The following is a 23,002-nucleotide window of genomic DNA, read 5'->3' as shown; positions in this document are numbered from 1 at the left end:
AGGTTAAGTTAAATTGCAGCTGGTAATAGGACTACTGCTTTAATCATGATTCTGCAACAGGTTTCCTAACTCGTACTAACTTCAATTCCAAGTAAGTTTAATATGTTAACTATGTTTTCTATGGTTTTTTCGATGATCAGCTATCGTTAGTGTTCGTGTATTTTATGTGCAGCCCAAACCAACTCGTCGTCTTCCAATGTGGCCCAGGGAAGCTAAAAGGTTGGACACCCCTGATCTATACCATGCTTAACATCTTTACGTTCTGGTAGGAATCCATCCACTTACTGTGCTCAGGAAGTCATTATATGTCTTATATCTTTTAATACAAAATAGTATAAAAAATTATTTTTTATCAAGCATTTTTTGAATATTTCACATTTCTTCTGGAGATCATCACTATAAAGGAATAGAATATACATACTACGCCTATACTTTATAAACATCTTGTAAGTACACACCCGAGAGGGGAAAGAGAGAGACAATAATTAGTTATCCATATGTAAAAGAAGTTTCCTTGAAAGATTATCTCAGTGTTGATGCTTTAAAGTGGACACCTACTATTATTTTAACAAGTGGATCCCTAATAGGGGTTAAACGAAAATTATTTCAGAAGATTTCAAGGAATACCATCTCTTTGCTTTCTGCAATTTGGACTTATTGTGTTGTTATATCTTTTACACCAAACAATATTATGCTATGTTGTCTCTCTATTGTTTTTTTTTTTTACGTAACCTCTGCATGGAGAATGAATTGTATCCAAGAAGAATTTGATCTTCAATGAATATAAGTATAATTTTTTCTCCTTATCTTCTATTGATATTTACCTATGTTAGAACACTAAAAGCGCTTGAAGTTTCTAATATTTTTATTTTTATTTCCTATAGGAACTGTATATCCTATTTTAGAATTGTAAAGCTGCATTTAAAGGGAGCGCAGATACCTCTCAGTTTCTCTATTGAAAACTTGTCAAAATAGGGCAAGTAAAATATGAGGATATTGTCTTATAAACCCGTTAAGTAGACGATTTTACCTGATCCGTAGGCTCTCTCCATAAGGAAGAATAGAGAACACAGCACACAAGGATCTTTTGGCACAGATCAAGACTATCCTAGAAAAACAAGAGACGGTAACATTTAACTCACAATTACAGATTATGTTAATGCAGCATTATTTCACTGTTATACTTAATTTAGCACAAGTATATTCTGCCACTATGTACAATCTAAAGAAGGCGTGAGAAATGAAACAGAAGGCAATCTTTTTGAACTTGGGAATCTGTAGTTCCATATACCATGCTTGGACAAGCTGTTCCCTCCGACGGGTGTCGAACTACAAGGCCCAGGATGCTTTCACAGCTACAGGTCACCTGCCTCTGCTCTACCCCAAAATAAAAACTGCTGAAATAGAAACAGTCTAATATACCACTCTGTTAAATCAAGGCCTGATTCATTGAGGAAGGCAAAGCAAAAAAAAAGTAAATTTTCACCTTGGCAAAACCATGCAGTGGTGGGGGAGGTACATTTAAAATGAGGGGACAGATATATAGTTGGGGTAGGGCATGTCTGAGATCAACTTTAAAGTTCGGTGTAAAAATAAAGTATTTGTGTGTTGCATGAAAAAGCAGCCAGTATTTTCCTTACATGCAAACTAATTTGCACCCCTTACATTGTAACATGGTTATTCCAAGAGCTGATTTACTTTTTTTTTTGCTTTGCTTTCCTTAATGAAAAATCTGAATATATTAGTTTTTGTGGGAGAATCTGCAATCGTTTTGGGACACACCTGATCTTTTTGTGCTTGGAGCCTAACAGCACACGACAAGTTTTCAAAGCATGCCCTCAACAATTGTGGGTGCCTCGTGCCAGAGTCCACCAGGCTGTAAAGCCTTAATCCACTAGCTTTTGTGAGCCTCTGTTCCTATCACCTACAGCCAGTATAAGTGCAATCAGTGCTGTGTTAGTTTCTACCAAGATGCTGACCGCGCAAACGGAAGCACTGTCCAATCAACACCTGTTAGTCCTTGAAAAAGCAATGCTAAACGCGCGTGATTTATTTTGATATGACCTAACTCCTTTACTGACAGTAGATCGATCCTATTAAGATAGAAATCTGTAACATACGGACTAGCAAGAGAGAAACTATATAAAGACAGTTTCGCTTTGCAGCATGAATGCCTAAAAAGAAAAGCTATTCGTTTTCCAAGAGAAGCAGTAGTAGAATAGATGGGCGGGGAATCTTTATTAAAAAAGAAATAGATGGGCAGAAAGATAAGAATCTATACCAATTAGAGCCCCATACTCTGCCAATTTATAATGAAGCAGTATATCCAAATCCCAATCCATCTCTTATAAAGAACCCAAATGAGTGGCTTCCTGGAACTCTATATAGATCCCAATAATTTTTACATTAAGAATAATAATGTTGAGGATTATAGATAAATGATCTCTAAAGCTAGTGAAGGTATATAGGATTGACAGTCATAAGGAACATAATTCTAGGATACTGTCTCCCTACTTTTTGATTATATATTACAACAATAATAAATTAAGGGGAGCAGATTACGAGGCTATGGGTAAAAATAATTAGCAGAGATTGCAAATACTTATATAAAACCCACATACCTCGCTGGTGTTATATATTAAAGAAGTTTAAGCACATCCGGAGTTTTAACTCACATTATTCACCATTTCACGGATTTTAATAAAAGATATTGTTTTTATAAACATTAATAAAAGTTATATTTTAGTGTCCATGATGCCATACTAGAGATTGATAGGTAGGTTGGGAAACAGTGCACTGTACAAATAACTTCTAGTCCCTTTCTTTTGAATCACAATCAACACCTGTGATAGAAACAAGTACATTGTTGCTTAGATTTTAATTCTAAGAAGTTGTCACCCATATGTAGAAGCCATTACAGTGCTGGTGGGGCAGAGAGCTCTCTCGATCTGCAAGGCACTCATAGTTCTGCTAGTATGGAAGAATAGCCTTCAAGCAAAAAGAATGGTGTGTAAGAAAAATAAAAAGTAGATCTGCTCAAAATAAGTTCTTAGGTAAGGGAGTAAGTGTGGCATGTCAGGCTGTCTATATGCCATTAGCACACACAACCCTGGTACTAGACTCCTACCTGCTGTTCCGGGTGTCATATTGCCTCATGTTTTTGATGAAGTGTGTTTTCTTCAAAACAGAGTTCCGTGGAGACTCAGAGATGGTTTTGGACCTGCAAAAGAGTGGAGAACATTACCATAAGCTGGAAGGAGCCAACAGCATGCTATATGCCCAGGATGGTGAGGAGAACCACCATCAGAGCAACCTAAGGAATGCATGCCTATTAGTATGGCGGAAAGCAGGAGGAGTTAGTGAGCACAAGTAAGCAGGCATTAGGCCACAGCATAGGTTTATGGCCGAATACACATATACATTTCCATACTACTTTATAAAATTAAGTTTGTTGATGAAACATAAAACAAATTACCATTAAAAGCTAAATATTATAAAATAGGCTTTTGCAACACTAACAAAATATATGTAAATGTTTACAAATACATTAACGATAAAACGTCTAGTTGGGGAGGGAACAATAGTTCTCTATACTTGATTTACTATTCTTCAACACAGGACGTTCCATTATTATATTAAAAACAATCATAAGATATTTGCTTAGGTAGGGAACATAGAAAATATAGCTACAAAAATATTGTAACAATAGCTTCTAGATCTATATAGTATCAGCTGAACCAATATTCATGAGAACGCAGCCTATCAATTCATCACTGAAGTATTTGGGACTTTGCTATCATTTTTAGTAAAGCTTTAGAATTAAAATTATCACAAAGTATTAGTATGCACTGCTATAAATATAAAGAGGAAGTATTAGTCTTGTTAGTTAACAGCAATCTTGTGACTAGAGCAATACCTCCGAACAGATGGAAATTCTGCTATGTCGTCTAGAAACTCTAGGGAACATCGTTGAGACGTGTGACGTTGCCTGTAAGAGGGGGGCAACCATCAGAATAACAGCCAATACCCTTCACTATTTATCCTGAATAACATTTATCCGCACAGTGATCACAGAGGTGCTGGGTTGGGGACGGCACAGTGGCCAGACAGCCGTGACTCCTTACAATTTACTGCCACTGCTTAAAGCTTGCCAACTAGGCTAATCCTATTGCTTGGCACAAGAACTGAGTGTTTGGATGACCTTTTCAATATGGCCATGCCACTGTGTGACCAAACTGGGCAATCCCAGTTATTTGATGCCCGGCCCAAGCAGGTGGACAACGGGAAGACATGTTAGCATGTTTCGCATATGCCAGCCAAAATTGGGAGTATGCCATATAGTGATCAGATCAACATTCATTGGATTAGTCTGAACCATCGTACTTTTTTTTTTACTTTTACATTACATAAGTGACAATATGCTGACGCTTTTGATATTCCAAGCGACATGAGCACTTCTGTGGCCAAAATACACAAGGCAATCAGATATATTTGGTCAACCTATACTATGTTAAACTAAATTGGGCAAATTATTCCAGATATTCAATACAGCAAAATAATAATTTTTAAAATGCATTTTATAATATCTGACACCTTTAGGCTAGGTATGCTTTGTGTTCCAAGTAAGAGTTAACTTGTATCTTTTAGAGTACAGATATCAGACAAACCTCAAGAGGCAGGCGAGTAAACAGTGATAAGCAACAGTTCTAGTTACCACAGATATATTGAGGGTTCATCCCACTGATAGTTTGTGACAAGACACAAATAAAATTACTCAAGGACACAAGTGTCAACCTATTTCACTACAAAGCAGCTGTGACTTGTTCTACAAGTATGAGGACAATATAGAATATGTACAAGACATCAATTAGAACATATATGTTAATAAAAAGTAGTTCAGCCTGGAGTATATAATTACCTATATATAAGAGAAAAGCAAAACAGTGGATGGGACCTTGCACCTGATTGAAAAATTGCAACCCAACATTCACATGTCACTATTGTCAAAAGTAAACTTTAAAAGTAAATATTTACACAGCTCTTCTGCTATGATAACATTACATTTAGCGGGACTGCTCTATTAGGGCCCGAGTCATTAAGGCACGCACACGAAGCACATTGTGGGTTTATTTGAAGCCATACGTAAATTGGCTCTGTATACTCCCGAAGTCAACAAGGAACGGATCTAAAGATACGTGTGGTGATGTCAATGGGTGTAGGCTGTCCTTAATGTCTACTGTACACAAAATACATTTTTACAGTTGCTCCCGACTGCAAATATGTTTTCGCATGCATACTCAGCCGTCAGCACTAGTATTCGGAACTTGGGTTAGGTACACACTACATGTGTTATCTATAACGATTTTACAAACGATTGATAAAAAAAACAAAAAAATAGTCCTGATCAGCATGCCGATTCATGTGTACACACTATACATGTTTTACAAGATTTACCTTTAGATCTGTGCTCTTCATCTGTCATAACCATCGGCTGAAAAGATCATGACTCTGTAAACTCTATGGAGACTCTGATTGTGAGTGCATACACACTGCAAAATTGGAACATTGTTGTGAATGAGATTTCCAGTTCAGTTTGAAAATCTCAAATCAACAATTTCATGGTCTTTGGAACAATAATTATTCATCATTCCAGGGTACACACTACTGCGATAGCAGGACAATCGTTTATCGTCTGATTGGCCCGATAATCAGCTGAAAACACAGTAGTATGTACCCACCCTTAAACTAACCTCCCAGTTGGAGCAAGAGTTACGTCAGAAAACCAGCATACTTCTGTGTGCACTCGAGTTTGACTTGGATGTGGCTGCACGGGAACATCCTTACTGTATATTGCCTACTCGCATCCGCCCATTCCCCACACCGTTCCCTCCCTGAAACCGTTGGCTCTAGCAAGTGTTTCTGCTCGAAGCGGACTTGGACGTGGCTGCGTTCTGTTGCATATCGTCTGGTTCTGAGCATGCGCAGAGTGATTTTTGCAGACAATACGCACAAAACCGGCAGATACATTTCTTAATGACTCAGGCCCTTAGTGTTTATGATTAATTTTTTTCAATAGCACATTGAATAAGTGCCTCATGTAGAGTGTGGCAGAAAATATTGCCATTTTATAAAAAAAATTAACACTCATAAGGGTTCCTCTTTTACACCAAAGTTTCCATAAGATTCTTTTCTTCCCCATGGTCTTCTTGAGTTTATTATAGTGGTACACACCTTCACTGACTGTTATATTTTATAAGTCTACCCATCCTGTGCACTATTCAGATTTGTTTATATTTTTGGGCAGGCTATGGACTAGCACTAGATGTCTAGATACAGTGAGGCAGCTGAACCATTATCATCAAAATGAAGCCTATTAAATAAAGGGGCTGGAGATTCACAGTTGTGTTGTGAAGTATTTACTGCTATTAACTGCGGACTTAGCTGTAACAGCTGGGAGAACAAACCCAGAGGGTATACCAGGATAGGACATGAGCTGATCATGGAACATGAGTACTGGGACGCCATGCTTGGCGATACCCCCCAGCCAATCACAATACATATTGTGGTGCACACAGGATTTCCCATCCCCTTTAAAGAGAGGAGGGAAAACCGTAAACAAAAAAAATTAATACCAGGAAAAAGTCAGACATATGTTACAGACTCTTGCATGCAGAGTCTCCAGGTAGTGCTAAAGATTCTAAGCTATTGAGACTCGGAACATAAAGAGGTTTTACATCTGTGATCTCCCTCATGTTATTGCTTGTCCAGTCTGCATCCATTTACCTGTCATGATATAGTGGGTGCCCCCACATTAGCTCAGGCAAAGTAAGTGGTGTGCACTTTATAACCACATCAGAACAGGAGTGATACAACTGGGCAGAAAAGGAATTGAAGGAGCTCCTCAATTACTATTGCTGTGCTTAATATTGGGCATATTACTGGAGATCATGAAGGCTGAAACATAAGTGAACATTAAATTTAGCACATTACTGGGTACTACTGCTGGCATATTACTGGGCATTTCAACAACTGGCATTGCTACTGCAGGGCATATTACTATTGCTTGGCATATTTTTACAGATGAACATATTAATGAAAATGTTACTTGTGGTTGATCCCCCCCCCCCCTCCTGCACAGATTGTATGGACACACTAAACAATGTGCTCCCTGCACAGCTAGTGCAATGCATAAAGGTAGATTGTTCAAATGCTTTAAAATGTTATCAAATTCTATTTAAAGATGTATGAATACTCACCCTGGTGATCCAGTGTGGATAAGGGCGAACCAGGTGGCTTTGGTTCTCACTCTCGAGAACTGGAATGCTTGTGGTCAAGCGTGGACTGGTGGGGTCCTGGTATTTCATAGTCTGCCTTCCACACTCCCAAGTGCTCTGAACGAGACAAGGCAGCACTGGGAGCCCCACGGTAACTTCAGACAGCATTTGCTGGAACATTTGCAGAAGCAAGTACAAGAAAAGACGACCAATGGTCTTTGGGAATGTGGCATCCTAGATCCCCGTGTGGAGATAGGAAAGCCTGCTATGTGCTGTACATTGGAAAGCTCCACTGCCGAGCTCAGAGACCTCCGGTTGCAGCAGCTCAGAGTCCACTTCCCCGGGGTCTGGCTACCATCCCTCTGCAGCAAATGGCAGCTGGGGGGGGGGGGAGCTAAACTGCAGAGCAGATCTTGTGGAAGTTACTTTGGGCAAGAGATAAGATTAACCTCACAACTATTTAGCAATTAACGCTACACTTCCTTCCTATAGATCCTGCCCATTTCTGCAAGATGACTATACCTGCTGAATTCCTGTGACAAGAGCGGAGCCCAGCATCCTGAGTGAGCACTCTGCATGCTGCCAGAAAGTACCAGAAGCTGTCACCGCAAAGAAATGCTGCAGGAGGAACACACAATACCCCAAAATAAGTGGCCAGTAATAGTGGTCAGTAATGGCAGGTTAATGACAGTAACAGAAACTTCAAGACTAACCTGTAAAAGCCCTTCACCTGACAGGGTGGTAGATTGAACCCATCACCTACATACAGTGGAGATAGCTATTTTGTGAAGTGAGCTGAAATTCATGAGAATGCAGCTTGTCAATTCACTAGGAACTATTCACTTGCTGGTTAGCACTTCTGCCTCACAGCACTGGGGTCATGAGTTCAATTCCTGACCATGGCCTTATCTGTGTGTAGTTTGTATGTTCTCCCTGTGTTTGCGTGGGTTTCCTCCCACACTCCAAAAACATACTAGTAGGTTAATTGGCTGCTATCAAAATTGACCTTAGTCTCTCTCTCTCTGTCTGTGTGTGTATGTTAGGGAATTTAGACTGCAAGCTCCAATGGGACAGGGACTAATGTGAATGAGTTCTCTGTACAGCGCTACAGAATTAGAAGCGCTATATAAATAAATGATGATGATGATGACTTGCTGATGTCGCTAGTTAATAGTGAATAGGCTGAACTCATCCAACAAAATGTCTGCCTCCACTGTGTGCATGGGGACAATAAAATAACTTTGCACAAGACGCTGGTACTTTTTCTCCTTAACAAGCTGTTTATTTACTAACAATACTGAATCACCAGAGTAACTACAACACCATAATGAGCACGATGATGAAGATTTATCTACCGTATAAATTTCGTTTAATTATACATTTACTTGAGGTTTATAAAATATGACCCTTATTAGCAATTCCTTAAATATTTCAGCAAATTTAAGCACTCCTGCCAGAAAGCCATTAAAGTCTTATTTCATGAACTGATTTCAAATGACGTTCTTATTATGTTCAAATTGATGAGGTGCAGTTTAAGTGAGAATCATTTATCAGTTTAATTGCAGAGCTGAACTGTAGCAATATAGTTGAGAGCAGCAGCATGTATCAATGTGTTATTGTCCGGGAGTTGTGCTTTTTCCCTTTTCTTGGGAACATTGGCCTTTTAAGTGGCAGACAAATGCTTTGATTGGTTTGTGTGGACTATCGGTCCAACACATAATGAATGGTCTGCTGTCTAAAAAGTGCTAATGATAACATTACTGGGTGGTTATTTTTTATTCTTATACAGTATATTTGAAGGGACAATGTACTCTGCTTTTTCACTATAAACATATATTGGATACTAAATATTTCCTGTTATTTTCCAGTTAACTTGTTCTAGCCACGCCAACTTCAACAAGAGGATACTCCTGACTAGCCTAGTTGCAGACTGAATACAATAAGGTGCCCAGATCCTAGTGACACAATGAAAAATGAGCTGTACATTAGGTTATATTATCCGTCACGTAATTTTTGCCATCAAGTGTTCACGCATTAAAACACACCATGCTGCATTTGACACTATTGACCACTGTCTCCTCATACAAACGCTAAAGTCCCTAGGTCTTGAAGGCACTGTCCTATCCTGGTTCTCATCCTACCTATCTACTCGCTCTTTCACTGTTCATTTCTCTGGAACAACCTCCACTCCCTTTATCATTTGGGAATACCACAAGGCTCACTCTTGGTCCTCTGCTGATCTCTATCTACACAACTTCTCTTGGAAAACTAATAAGCTCCTTTGGATTTCAGTATCATCTCTATGCGGATGATACACAAATCTATCTATCCTCTCCTGATCTTTCACCATCTGTGTTGTCTCGCGTTAGTGACTTTCTTTCTGCCATTTCATCTTGGATGTCTTCTCGCCAATTTAAACTCAATCTTTCTAAAACTGAATTAATAATATTCCCACCCAAAAACAGAATCTTCTTGCCTGACATTTCTATTTCTGTTGATAACATGACCATAAATACCACCCCACAAGCTCGTTGCCTGGGTGTAATCCTTGACTCACAACTATCGTTTGTTCCCCAAATCGACTTTATATATAAAGAACATTTCCAGAATACGCACAATATCTCACACAAGACACTGCAAAAACCTTAATTCATGCACTCATCTTCTCCCGCAGACTATTGCAATTCCCTCCTTACTGGTGTTCCCAAAATCAGACTCAAACCCCTACAATCTATTTTGCACGCAGCAGCTAGATTGATTTTCCTTGTAAACCGTTCTTCCCCTGCTGAACCCCTCTGTCAGTCTCTACACTGGTTGCTTGTTTTTCAACGATTCCAATACAGAATGCTTCTACTAACATACAAGGCCGTCAACAAAATTTCACCGATATAAATCTCCTCACATGTTTTAAAATATCTCCCAACTAGACTCCTCGGTCCTGCACAAGAACTGCGTCTCTCTTCCACACTCATCACATCCTCCCATTCCCGGTTACAGGACTTTATTCAGACTGCACCCACTTTGTGGAATTCCCTCCCTTGCACAGTAAGACTTTCCTCTAGTCTTCAAACCTTCAAGCGTTCTCTGAAAACCCACTTTTTCAGACAAGTTTATGATATTCCTCAACCAGCATCTTAATCTCCCTAGATTACCCTATTACCACCCTCTACACAGCTAACACAAGACAACAACCCTCTGACCAACATTGCTGTGTGACTAATCACACAGCCCACTCAATACCTTTTACCTTTGCATTCTAGCTGGTCCAATGTGCAATATGATGTAGCACACGCCCTTGTGTTTCAAACTACCATTGTCCCAAGGTTGTTAGCTTGCGAGCAGGACCCTCTTACCTCTCTGTCTGTATGCATTAACCAGTATAGTTTTATTAATGTTTGTTCCCATATTGTAAAGTGCTATGGAATTTGCTGCCGCTATATAAATAAATGTTGATAATGATAGTAAATTTTACATACACATTCTATCAAACAAAGGATCTATCATAATTCATTAGTGACTACTGTCAGCAGAGGTAGACAACCTATGGCTCTCTAGTTGCAGAGCATGCTGGAGCTTGTTGTTCCAGAGCAGGTGGCATCATCATCAGTTATTTATATAGCACCGCTAAATTTGCAGCGATGTACAGAGAACTCACTCACATCAGTCCCTGCCTCATTGGAGCTTACAGTCTAAATTCCCTAACATACATACACACACACACACACACACAGAAAAAAAGACAAGGGTCAATTTTGATAGCAGCCAATTAACCTACTAGTATGGTTTTGGAGTCACGGTATGCCTACCGCTGATCTACCCTAAAATACAGCAGACATATGTATATTGTGGCATGGTTATTAAATACCACAGGGGAATTCACAGAGCTGGAGTATTAAAGCCATCTTGCGAATACATATTCTGGCAGAATAAAGCTTTAAAGATGTTTCTGCCATGGATATTCAGCTATTTGATCAATTACAACATGATCTCTGTAGAGGTGCCCCACATGACATTGTCTACTGGTTGAGTTAATGGTCTTGTCATGTTTTGTCAAAAATTTAGAGATGCAAGAGTGTAATTGGTTAACAATGACATGAGGGAAAACAATACATGAAAAGAATAAGGCAGAAGAACAATGATGTAGAAGATCTTATGTTACAGAGGACTGTTCAGTCCTACCACATTCTGGCACTAAATACTATACTCAAACCTGGTGTGTAACCCTTTTACTACCAGTAGATCCTGTAACATCTCAGGCCTGCAGCAGCACTAAATATAGTTCTTACTGGTTCTTCATGAAAGAGTAATGGGAGGAGGGTTATGTCTCATTAAAGCAGGAATGTTTGTTATCTTAACACAGCAACATTGTTATATGCATAGCATACTTAAATAAACTCTTGCTGAACTCTCCGATCTCCTCAGTCTTGTGCTAAACAATTATGATAAGCTCAGTCACTAGGTATCTGTGGGTCAATCTGAAACTTTTCTAAAACTTTCCATAAAGTTCATAGCCATAAAAAAATAAAAAATGAAGGCTTAGTTTACAAATGCACATATTTCTGCTCAACAAGCTCACATTTATGCTTCAAGTTAGGGTGGTTAACCAATGGTGTTACATTAATCACCAGTTGAGCTGGGTACACACTGATGTAATTATTGTGCACATCACACGATAATCATCCATTTGGTCAGATGTTGTAACAGTGTGTATGCTCCCATGATGATCATCATCATCTATTCATTTATATAACGCCCTAATTACGCAGCGCTGCACAGAGAACTCATTCACATCAGTCCCTGCCCCATTGGAGCTTACAATCTAAATTTCCTAACCTATACACACACAGACTGAGAGAGATTAAGGACAATTTAATAGCAGCCAAATAACCTACTAGTATGTTTTTGTAGTGTGGGAGGAAACCCACGCAAACACGGGAATAACATACAAACTCCACACAGATAAGGCCATGGTCGGGAATCGAACTCATGACCTCAGTGCTGTGAAGCAGAAGTGCCACTAAGCCACTGTGCTGCCCACATGTTTTATTGTACCAAAGCACATTGTCTAGTTTGATTTGGTTTTATAAACTTCGTAAAGATCACGATCTACGATGTAATGATGTCAGGCAAATGTGAAAGTGTATATGCACTCACATCCAGCAGCTTAGGAAGATATCTGTAGAGTGTACAGTGTCAATCTTTTCAGCAGATGGTTATAAGAGATGATAATCACAGATTTTAAGGTAAATTGTAAAGGTGTGTACGCATGAATCAACATGATGATCGACTTTCAGTCACGGTAAAAGCGCTACAGAAATAGCATCTTAAGTAAATTTTCTATAGTGTTTACCCAGTCTTGTGTTTGACTTGCTGTAACCAGTGCTTGTACTTGAGACAGAAGACAGAGAACATAAAAAAAAAAATGCAAATAACTTCTAACCATATAAGATAAAATACTTGTGGGTATGGGATCACTGGAAACAATGAGTTATGGGTTCCATTTCCAAACTTATTTACATGCTTTTACTAGTTTTAGAAAATGTTAATAAAAGCAAAGGCACATACTGCATCAGAGGTTTATGTATTTCAGCTACTGTTGCAAGCCAAAATGTCAAGGATGTCATAATTCTGAAAGTCTTTAAACAGCATTGTATTAATAAGCAGAACAACAAGGGTATGTTGGTCACTTTACAACTGGTTATATTAGTCTATTCTCCAAAAAGTGTGCCATATGCTACACACACTTATTTAATTTCTGAAATCTGACCGCAGAACATAAAAAATTGGGGACCTTGATTAAAATTATAGTAATGCCACTCCTCAAAAAATTAGCACAGTGAAAAAAATACAATTTTGAAGTCATGCCTGAAATATTTATAGTTATTAAAAAAATAAAAAGAAGAACAACCCTACTATGAGCAGTATCATATAAAATGGGATGAAGACACATTCAGACTCTTTCTTGCTGATTAAATCAATTAGTACATCAATAGCTATTGCAGAAACACGGATAGCAAGCAGTACATTTTTCAGCTGCGAGGTGGTGCTGTTTACTAATGCTCCATGACAAAATGTGCAAACTTTATGCCTCTTTGATTGAATATCACTTTTCTCCAAGTGAAAGACACGAAGTCCAAAAATCCCCATATAACCTAGATAATTTGAAGGGACTGTCCCGAAAAAAATGCTGCACATACCAGCGACATGTGTGCATGACATTGAAGGGTTGTTTTTAAAATAGGGCAAGGGGATTAGCGGCTACCCAGCACTTCTAAATATCTGATCACACCCGTGATCTCTCTGTCCCAAACTGGGACATGCAAAAGTTGGGAGGAAAGTGACTGGGTGGTACACACACCTGCCTCTGGTGCAAATGGCTATTGAAAGCTATTTTAGCGAAAGGAGGGGTATTGGGGGAGGTCTAGTGCTTGCTCTGGTGGTCTAAATTAAAGACCACCGACTTATTAATAATAAAACCATATGGAATTGATTTTATTACTGACTTTTCTACTGCCATCTGATGGAAATAAAAAACATATATTAAACATATAATCTAGCAAATTACAACTATCATGTATCGAGTTAGTTGAAAAGATGACATCCAGGGCTTTTATACACCCCTGCCTTACTTATACAATGCAGTAGAATTTGACGGGCAACCGGTACTATTATTAATTTTAACAATGCTGCTGCTGTCTAGAAACAGTTAGCCCTTAATGCTACAGAGAAGCAAACATGATTGACAAATATCCAAATATATACGCAAGAAAAAAAAGGGAATGGACATCTCCTTTAATTCTTAAATATTAAATCCAACAGTGTGAAGACTATTTAGGGCTCATTGTAAAGAGCGCAGCAGAAGTTGCTCATAACAGCATTCCAAACTGGTAAAAAAAATAATTGTGCAAGCATAGGGATCAGTGATCCCGACATCTGCACACTTTTTCTTTTTTTTTTAAAACACCTGCAGTCCAGTATAAACCTAACAGCAGAAGAATATACCAAGTGATCAGACTGTACTATGGTTACTCTATATCAACGAGCTCTCCTGGTATGAGATCTTGAGGAAAACAGCACTGGAGAAAGCACAGCACATTATAAAGTGAGCTCATGCGTATTAAGTGCTAGTTCAATGTTCACAGAGCCACCCTGTTTTCTGGGGGGTTTTTTTTTTGCTCTTTTGGAGGTCTTTTTGAACTGACCGACATGTGCTTCTTAAGATGAGATTTCCTAGGAAAATAGCCATTGTCTTAAACTACACTCCAGGAAACCAGCGAAGGCTTGTGTGTGTAAAAGTAAAAACATAACAATAGGATACAGGCTCCTAGAACACCCCCCATGTTACTTTGCTGGTTTTGCTCCACTGTACTTTACCTCCAGCTAAGGAAGAAAGGGAACAAGAGTTTTCTTCCCCTTTGAGCAAAATTTTAATTTTGGAGCCCCACAATGTTGGATTGTGCGATAGGCGCCCTCAGCTGCCAGGCCCAGAAGCATCTGCTACCCTGGTAGACATGCCATTGACTATGACATTGACAGATACACATATAAATGTCCCTGTAGGAAGGCAGAGTGAAATACTTGGATTTACCAGTATTATTTATTATCTAGGCGAGTAGACGTGATGGTCTTCTGCACTTATTTCTACATTAGCTCCAAACTACTTACTCCTATGTAGTTAAATATGAAGACATTAGGATTTCCTGATTTGGGTGGAATTGAAGTCTTGTGTTTACAGAAAACATATTAGTCACTCTGCAAACTGACAAATATTTATGAAGAACACATGTTGATTTTTCAAATTAAGCACCAACATCTACCCATATATTTGAAGGTGATAAGTATATAATACTGCATATAAAGATTTATAATATTAGCTTTGGCTGACAATGTCTCTGAAAGTTCTGTTTTACATAGCGAGAGTAAAAAAATTAAAATGAATGGAAGAGTGTTTATTTTTTTATTTTTTTTAATAAAACAGTATAAACCATTGAAATAACTGATCATTTGTCAGCACAGAAAATGGTCAATTAGCACAATGGTAGGAAAGACACAGTTGACATATGTCTACCACCTGTCTATTTAACCACATGCAGCCTTAACATTGCAAGCTGAAAATGGTGTTTGAGCTCTTCTGAGTATATGGATATTGCTAAACACCCACCACTCTAAACAGTGTATCTCCAGATGCTCTGTAACCTGTGTAACATTGCATGAAACGTTTTCAAAAGTAATAAACACAAGGACCTGCCTATCATATATTATTTTCTGAGTTTCGGAGGAACCCTTACAGTCATAACATTACACAGGGCTGTACAAATGCTGCAGGTAGTTATCCAGGTAACATAAATATTAATGTCTGCTGCCTATAAATTTGGTGCAGATTCAAAATATCTAAATGGATGTATTATCAGGTCCATCTGGTTCTAAGTTTTGTCAAGCCGGTTCCCTACATTGCTCTCTGTCCACTACTATGTTAGGGCATGTTCACACATAAGCATTTACTTAGGGGCGGGGGAATGTTAAATGTCAAAGGTCAAATGAAGGGTCACAATCTTGACCATTCTTCTAATTTCCACCCGTCCCACCAATGTGTCCATGTCCACCTTGTTGGTAGACACATTTGTGCTATATTCATAAAGACATACTTTCCCTCCATCTATGTATCCACAGGATCAAAAACGTGCCTGTTAACACATGCCCAGGGGCAAAGTACTGGTATCATAGTGTAATGCCACATTACAGCACAGAAAGCAAACCAAATCATTAAATGCCCTTAAAAGGGCACACAATACAAAGTTTTGGGAAAGTTAAAACCGCCAATTGATATGATTTTAAAATCACTGGTATTCACTTCTCTGCTGACTTCTGCAAGAAAAATAAACACACGTTTTTGTAAGCTGGAAATTTCAGTAATATTTATAAATTCAGTTTACAAAGGATAATAATCTGGGCTCTCAAGCCCTCTCTTGAAATGTGGGAAACAAGTATTACTGTGGCCCTCAGTCTCTAATTTGTAATGCTGCAGAAAGTGACCTTTTGGATTTGATGACAAAAATAAAATACATTACAAGATGATCATCGTTTTCATAAAACACAGCAATTGAAATTTTGCCCAAAGCCTATCCCAACAAAGCTGTCCCACAAAGTCTTACTATGCACTGGCTGGGAATGACTGCTATAATGAGATGTTTTTAGTGCAGGACAGAAATGCTTTCTAAATTATTTTGATATTTGAGAACAGTACCTGCCACCAGTTTATAGCCAAGCAGGTTATGCTTAAACGGACGGTCGTCTTTTAGCTAAGCTTATCTGCGCTTAGCATTAACAGCATTCAAACACGCGATATGTGCAGCCTGAATGCCCAAGATTAGGGATCATTCAAGCAATTTCCTGCGTTTATAGTTCATACAGCATTCACCAAGACGGAATGTGTGTTTAGTTAGGGCACATTCTGCAATAAGAATGACTTTTGACATGTCTTGAGAATAAGCTATAGAGAACTGTTAATTCAAACTAAATGTAAATGAGAGAATCTGAAAAAAGTCAACGAGTGCAGCATTTTGCTATTTACATTTTTAGCCATATATTTATATAGACACACTACGTTTGTTGTCCGATGTTAGGGCATCATTGATTTTAACCCCCCCTTCACTCATTAACCCTAATGCCCACCATAGTACACAACTGAGCTTAAGACTTGTGCTAGCAAATAAAATGACCAAATCATTGATGAGATTTTCAAAACCATTCAAGATGTCCAAAGCCAATAGACACAGATAGAAGCACACCTGTAATACCCAGTGTTTGTGCAGTTTTCTTTATCTTTAATTATTACATTTTAAAAATGTCTGAATCTGGTTGTGTTTAATGGGGCATCTGTAAGAAGCCAATAACACACAACACAAAGCTTGCTCCTCACCCCCATAATGAAGGGAGTAATATCCCTATAATCTATTCACAAACCATTTTTGAGCACCGCTAGTAGTGGATGTTTCATTTCTAACTATTTTTAGGAACACAGCTCTAATGTATAGCTGAATAACCCTACTATTTTAGGAAGCAGCATAGAGATCACTGAAGACTGAACCTCACCTATGATAGGCTAGTGTACATTTCTCACTTTCTAAACAGTAATAATTCAAATATATCACTATATATCGCTATATATATATATATACTTTCTTTTATTTTGAGTTTCCAATCTGCGCTGGACTATTTTGTCACTGAATCATAACTCCTAACTATTAACGTCAGATTCCAGTCTAATAAATTGGAATCAAGATTAACAGAAGTAAAACATACTGGTGCCGAAATGCTGAAGTCCACATTTCAGAGTTTAAATGTTATTCTACTACTTCCTCCTTGACTCCCAAATTGTCTGCAAAAGCACTGAAAATAACCCTTGACACAACTGAAGCAAATAGGTCACTGATGAAACAGATATGCTGTAGTTACACAGAATCACTATAGACAAACAATGAGGTAATACCAACCCATGAGACTTAAGAATCTAATGACCACTGGGTAAGCAGCACTGGTTGTGAAACTGTTGGCACTTAACTATCGTTATGTATAAATATACAGAGGGTGCAACAGCAACAATGTGATACCTTAAAAACACTTTTACAAGCAGAAGTCCAACTATCCTCATTCTCTTTAAATAGAGACTTTACTGAAGTACCAAGTATCATGTGTGCTAGTGTTTTGTTTTAGAAAACCCGGCAATAGCTGGGGATTCTGCAGGGGGTGTTGTGGAGGGGTTTCCCAGTGGAGTGGAAGGGATAACTGCGTTATTGGGGATTGTGGGAGGGGGTTCCTTAGGAGACAGAAGCTTCTAGGAGGGTCTTACCTTTGTTTGTCATTAGGGCCGCTGTTGGTCTGGAAGAGCCCCAGGGGGGGCACTGCTCTGACAGCTGAGGCGGGGGTGTTCAGTCCGCTCTTCCCCAGTCCAGCCGCTTCTTCCGGCACCGGAGACTCACGGTGGAGCAGTATCCGGGGTCCGTTGGTAGGATGGAGCCGTGGAGACGGGGTGAGGGGGATCTGGGAGACGGGTAAGAGCTCCGACACATCACGGGACGGGCCAATATCCCACGTAGGCTGGAGTGCAGGACAAAGGGGGCGGCCATCCAGCGAGATGTTATTGAGGAAGAGGAGAGCTGCCTGTCTGCGACGGGAGTCACTTTCCCGCTTCCGTCGTTGGGAGACCGGGGCATTGGTGAGCTCACCGGCACGGCTTACGGGGCCTGTCACACCGGGAGATCCGCAGGTCGCCGCGGCCATTCTCTAACTGAGGCCCCGGACCGGGATACGGCCTGCCCGCCTCGGACCCGCCCATCCTGATACGCCATTGGCTGGTGCTAAGGTAACAGAGACAAACTGTTTCTCTGGTTGGAGCAACGGCTTGTCTGTTACAATCGCAAAGAAATGGGCGGAGAGAGCAGGGAGGTCACATGTCACCTAAGGACAAACGTCTGTATAAGGATGTCGTCAGCAACATGTCACTAGTTTGCAAGAGTACATGGGCATAGTTTATATATTCCGTACAAAGCTACTAGCAAAGTTAGGATGGACTTAAAAGAACTCCAAAGTATTCTACTTTAAAGTTCATTATTGGTTTCTAAAGTTTTATATATGCATTTAGATAGTGGTTTTTTTAATCTCATTAAAAACGCAATAGATTAACATTTACATTCTAGATCAACAGTTTAATAGCCTTTTGTGTGCTACCTAAGGCAATTTAAATGGTGTTTTTCTCATGTTTTTATATAAAATCTGTAGATATAAATGTATGTATCCTTTAGGTGCATAGTGGGGTGGTAATGTACCTCCTCACTTGCTCTATCCTGCCCTGGTTAGCTCTTAGAAGTGGGTACAAGTGATCAGAGGGTCACTGGCGGATCCACGCAGCAACCTTTATACCATTAAATTGCCGCCGAGAGGTCCGATCATTGGACGGAGCTATGTAAAATCACCCCCCACCCCTATAAAAAAAGTCTAGCTCTGCCCTGCAGAGGATCCCTAGATCTCACAGTAAATTGACAATCTCTATATTGCAAAATAGGAACTTTTATTTACACGCCTTTACTCCAGCAGATTTTTAGGGGCATATTCAATTAGCTTCTGGGATCGCGGCCGCGCACATAAAGTGCAATAACAGTACCGCCACATCGCAGATTTTCCTTCACAACCCTATGGGGTGCGAAGGGAAATCTGTGGTGTTGCAGTATCGGGAAGGAGGCAGCCTCGATCCTGGAAGCTAATTGAATATGCCCTAAACTGTTGCAATAATAAATCTATACATCTCCCTTTCTCCTCCTGCACAGACCATGGGGTAAAAGTATGAATGTCCGGTTTATTTCAACTCGCCGGAAATCGGCGACTTTGCAGCTAAAATTTAAAGCGGCGAATGCTTGTAAAGGCAAGGCTTTTACAAGCCATCGCCGCTTTAAATTTTAGCTGCAAAGTCGCCGATTTCCGGCGAGTTTAAAAAATCGCAGCATAATACATTTACCCCCATGACTGTTACATGGTTATAATAAGACAGTCTCAGTTGTGCTTCAGTGCACATCCATTCTCTCTCTAGTGTTTCACTCACTCCTCATCTGCAGGGGTAACAACACTCACTTGGCTCTGGCACTATACTTGCTAATAATCTCTGAGCCCTGCTCATCCTTCCCCTGTAAGGATAGCATCAATCTTTGGATCCTAGTGTCAGTCAGAGGAAGGCATCGATTACAACGCCAGAGGGGGACACTAATTTATACAGAAAAAAAATATTTTTAATTCCTTCTATACATCTTGCTTCCACAAAAAAAACTTGCTGCTTGACACAGCTGCCACAAGCTCATAGTTATTGGTGTGTGTATGTGTTGTTAAGAGCGTTTTGTCGCTATCCAATACCGATTGTCGAATCTCGATTTGTGTTTCCAACGCACAAATATTTATTCTCAAAAAGTAGCAGAATAATTCAAGCGAAATAATAAGTACAGCCGTTACTTATCACAGGCGCTCTGGATCCAGCGAACAGTCATTCAATCCTGAAGTCTGTGGACAAGAAGTCTGTCCACTGGATGTGAGGCTCATGCTTATATGCAAACAGAAATACAGTAAAACAATGCAGATGATGTGGCTCGCTTCTATTGGTCCAGGTTTAAGGAAGGTCCAGGGGGGTTGTAGATCATAGGCTGGTTTAATCTAAGGAATCCAAAGGTGGGGGTCATCTCTCCAGGGGATGAGCTCTGTTCTTCCCGCCATGACTCCAATTACAACCAGTCCATTTGCATTTTACAGTCAGAATCATATTAAAGGTTTATTCCCTAACATCAATAACCAGAGTATGCAATGTACGATCTCTTCGTCGAATGCACCGGACAGCTGCTGATGTAAAGGGGATTAATATGATATCATCATCATCATCATCATCATTTATTTATATAGCGCCAACATATTCCGTAGCGCTTTACAATTGGGGACAAACGTAATAAACTAATAAACAAACTGGGTAAAACAGACAAAGAGGTGAGAAGGCCCTGCTCGCAAGCTTACAATCTATGGGACAATGGGAGATTGACACATGAGGTTAAGTATACATTTTGCATACTGCAAAGGTAGGGTGACTCATAAGCTAAATGATCCTGTCACACAACAATGTTATTCCGGGGGTAGTTGTCTTGTGTGAAATTGTGTAACAGGCTAAAGGTAGTGAGGTTAAGATGGTGGTTGAGGAATATTATAAGCTTGTCTGAATAGGTAGGTTTTCAGAGAACGCTTGAAAGTTTGTAGAACAGAGGAGAGTCTTATTGTGCGAGGGAGAGAGTTCCATAGAGTGGGTGCAGCCCGAAAAAAGTCCTGTAACCGGGAATGGGAGGATGTAATGAGGGTGGATGAGAGACGCAGATCTTTTGCAGAACGGAGTTGCCGAGTTGGGAGATATTTTGAGACAAGAGAGGAGATGTATGTTGGTGCAGCTTTGTTGATGGCCTTGTAGGTTAGTAAAAGTATTTTATATTGGATTCGGTAGAAGACAGGCAGCCAGTGTAGAGACATACAGAGTGATTCAACAGAGGAATAGCTATTTGCAAGGAAAATCAGTCTTGCCGAAGCATGCAAAATAGATTTTAGGGGTTTGAGTCTGTTTTTGGGAAGACCAGTAAGGAGGGAATTGCAATAGTCAATGCGGGAGATGATTAGTGCATGAATTAAGGTTTTAGCAGTGTCTTGTGTGAGATATGTGCGGATTCTGGAAATGTTCTTTAGATGTATGTAACATGATTTAGATATAGAGTCAATGTGGGGAACAAAGGATAGGCGTGAATCAAGGATTACACCTAGGCAGCGAGCTTGTGGGGTGGGATTTATGGTCATGTTATCAACAGAGATAGAAATGTCAGGTATGCTCTTGTTGGCGGGTGGGAATATTATTAACTCTGTTTTAGAAAGATTAAGTTTGAGTTGACGAGAGGCCATCCAAGATGAAATGGCAGAAAGACAGTCAGTTACACGGGACAACACAGATGTCGAGATATCAGGAGAGGATAGATAGATTTGGGTATCATCCGCATAGAGATGATACTGAAAGCCTGATATCAAACATGATACATTTCCCTTAACCTGAACCATAGGTTTCACTAGTATGCATATACCTTCTTTATTAAACATGAATTCTACTATATTTCAACATAAATGACTATGTGTTGCAACTACAATTAATGTGTACTATTTACAAATGTTTATATTTGTGCGAATGTGTGTAAAAGTGTAGAAACTGTTTATTGCCACGTGTTGCGGCTGGATACGCCCTTTCACGCCGTAGCGTGCTCTATGTATAATTTCAGACAAAGACAATCAAGTTTGCTCGATATTAATTGAAATTACTTTATCCAATTAGCTGACATCGACAGCTCCACCCTTTGATAGTACACCAAACTATCACATGATAATCGTTTCAAGTTCAGGATTATACAATATTTCTTCACAGACCAAGATCTCGGTATCTCTCACCACCCTTTCAGTCTCGTTTTCAGTGTTTCTCCCAGGAGACTGTTTCCCACACTTCAACACAGTAGGAACACATTTGACACACAAACCAATTGCTAAGATGACACCAAGTATAAGGAGAAGGAGCTTACCTACACTAGCAACCATTTTCTGTACCCACTCCCCTAGACCGGAGAACCATTTTACAGAGTTCAACCACGAGAACCAACCTGCCACCTTTTCCCCGACATCATATAACGAAGAATTATGATTCCTTCGAAATTCCCATTTCAGTTGCAGAATTTCGTCCATCTTCCGGTCTATAACCTCTTTGGGGTCATCTGTATTATTGGTGATGTACCTGCAACACTGGACACCAAACTGGGTAGCCAAAGTCACACAGTATCCACCAGTAATAGAGGTAAGATAATTCAGTACCAACCTATGTTGCACCAACTCCTTCTTGTACGCTTGTAGCTCCCTTCCAGTATACCTGAAAGTGTCATCATACATCTCGGTGATATTATCTATCAATTTAGCTAGGTCTTGATTATATTTAAAATTTAACGTTCCCCGAGCGGTCCTGGTGAGGTCTAGAGCAACCATAACTTGAAAACAAGCAGTTTCACTAATCAATTTTGTAGCTATGGGCTCCTCACCAGGAATCAGATTTCTCTTGTCACGGTGTTCATACTGTGTGTGTGTGTGTGTGTATGTATGGTGGTGATGTAGTCTTGTGAATACCAACCATT

At 39.6% G+C, this 23,002-nt stretch overlaps 1 protein-coding gene across 2 annotated transcripts in view; it reads right to left on the bottom strand.

The window, feature by feature from the left end:
• Positions 1 to 18,601, bottom strand: part of CABLES2 (Cdk5 and Abl enzyme substrate 2) — a 30,454-nt gene extending 11,853 nt beyond the window's left edge. The window contains exons 1-4 of one of the 2 annotated variants that reach the window (XM_075176743.1): positions 18,124 to 18,601; positions 3,917 to 3,988; positions 3,128 to 3,220; positions 1,031 to 1,108 (exon numbers count right to left, since the gene is read on the bottom strand). In XM_075176743.1, coding sequence (XP_075032844.1) covers positions 1,031 to 1,108; positions 3,128 to 3,220; positions 3,917 to 3,988; positions 18,124 to 18,554 — 674 coding nt within the window. In that variant the 5' untranslated portion in view covers positions 18,555 to 18,601. The remainder of the gene's footprint in view (positions 1 to 1,030; positions 1,109 to 3,127; positions 3,221 to 3,916; positions 3,989 to 18,123) is intronic. The other variant, XM_075176744.1, reaches the window with a different exon arrangement.
• Between the last annotated feature and the right edge of the window lie 4,401 nt (positions 18,602 to 23,002).

This window comes from Mixophyes fleayi, chromosome 6 (genome assembly GCF_038048845.1).
Source record: "Mixophyes fleayi isolate aMixFle1 chromosome 6, aMixFle1.hap1, whole genome shotgun sequence".
In the NCBI taxonomy this organism is placed as follows: Eukaryota; Metazoa; Chordata; class Amphibia; order Anura; family Limnodynastidae; genus Mixophyes; species Mixophyes fleayi.
This window is presented reverse-complemented; position numbering and strand designations above follow the sequence as displayed.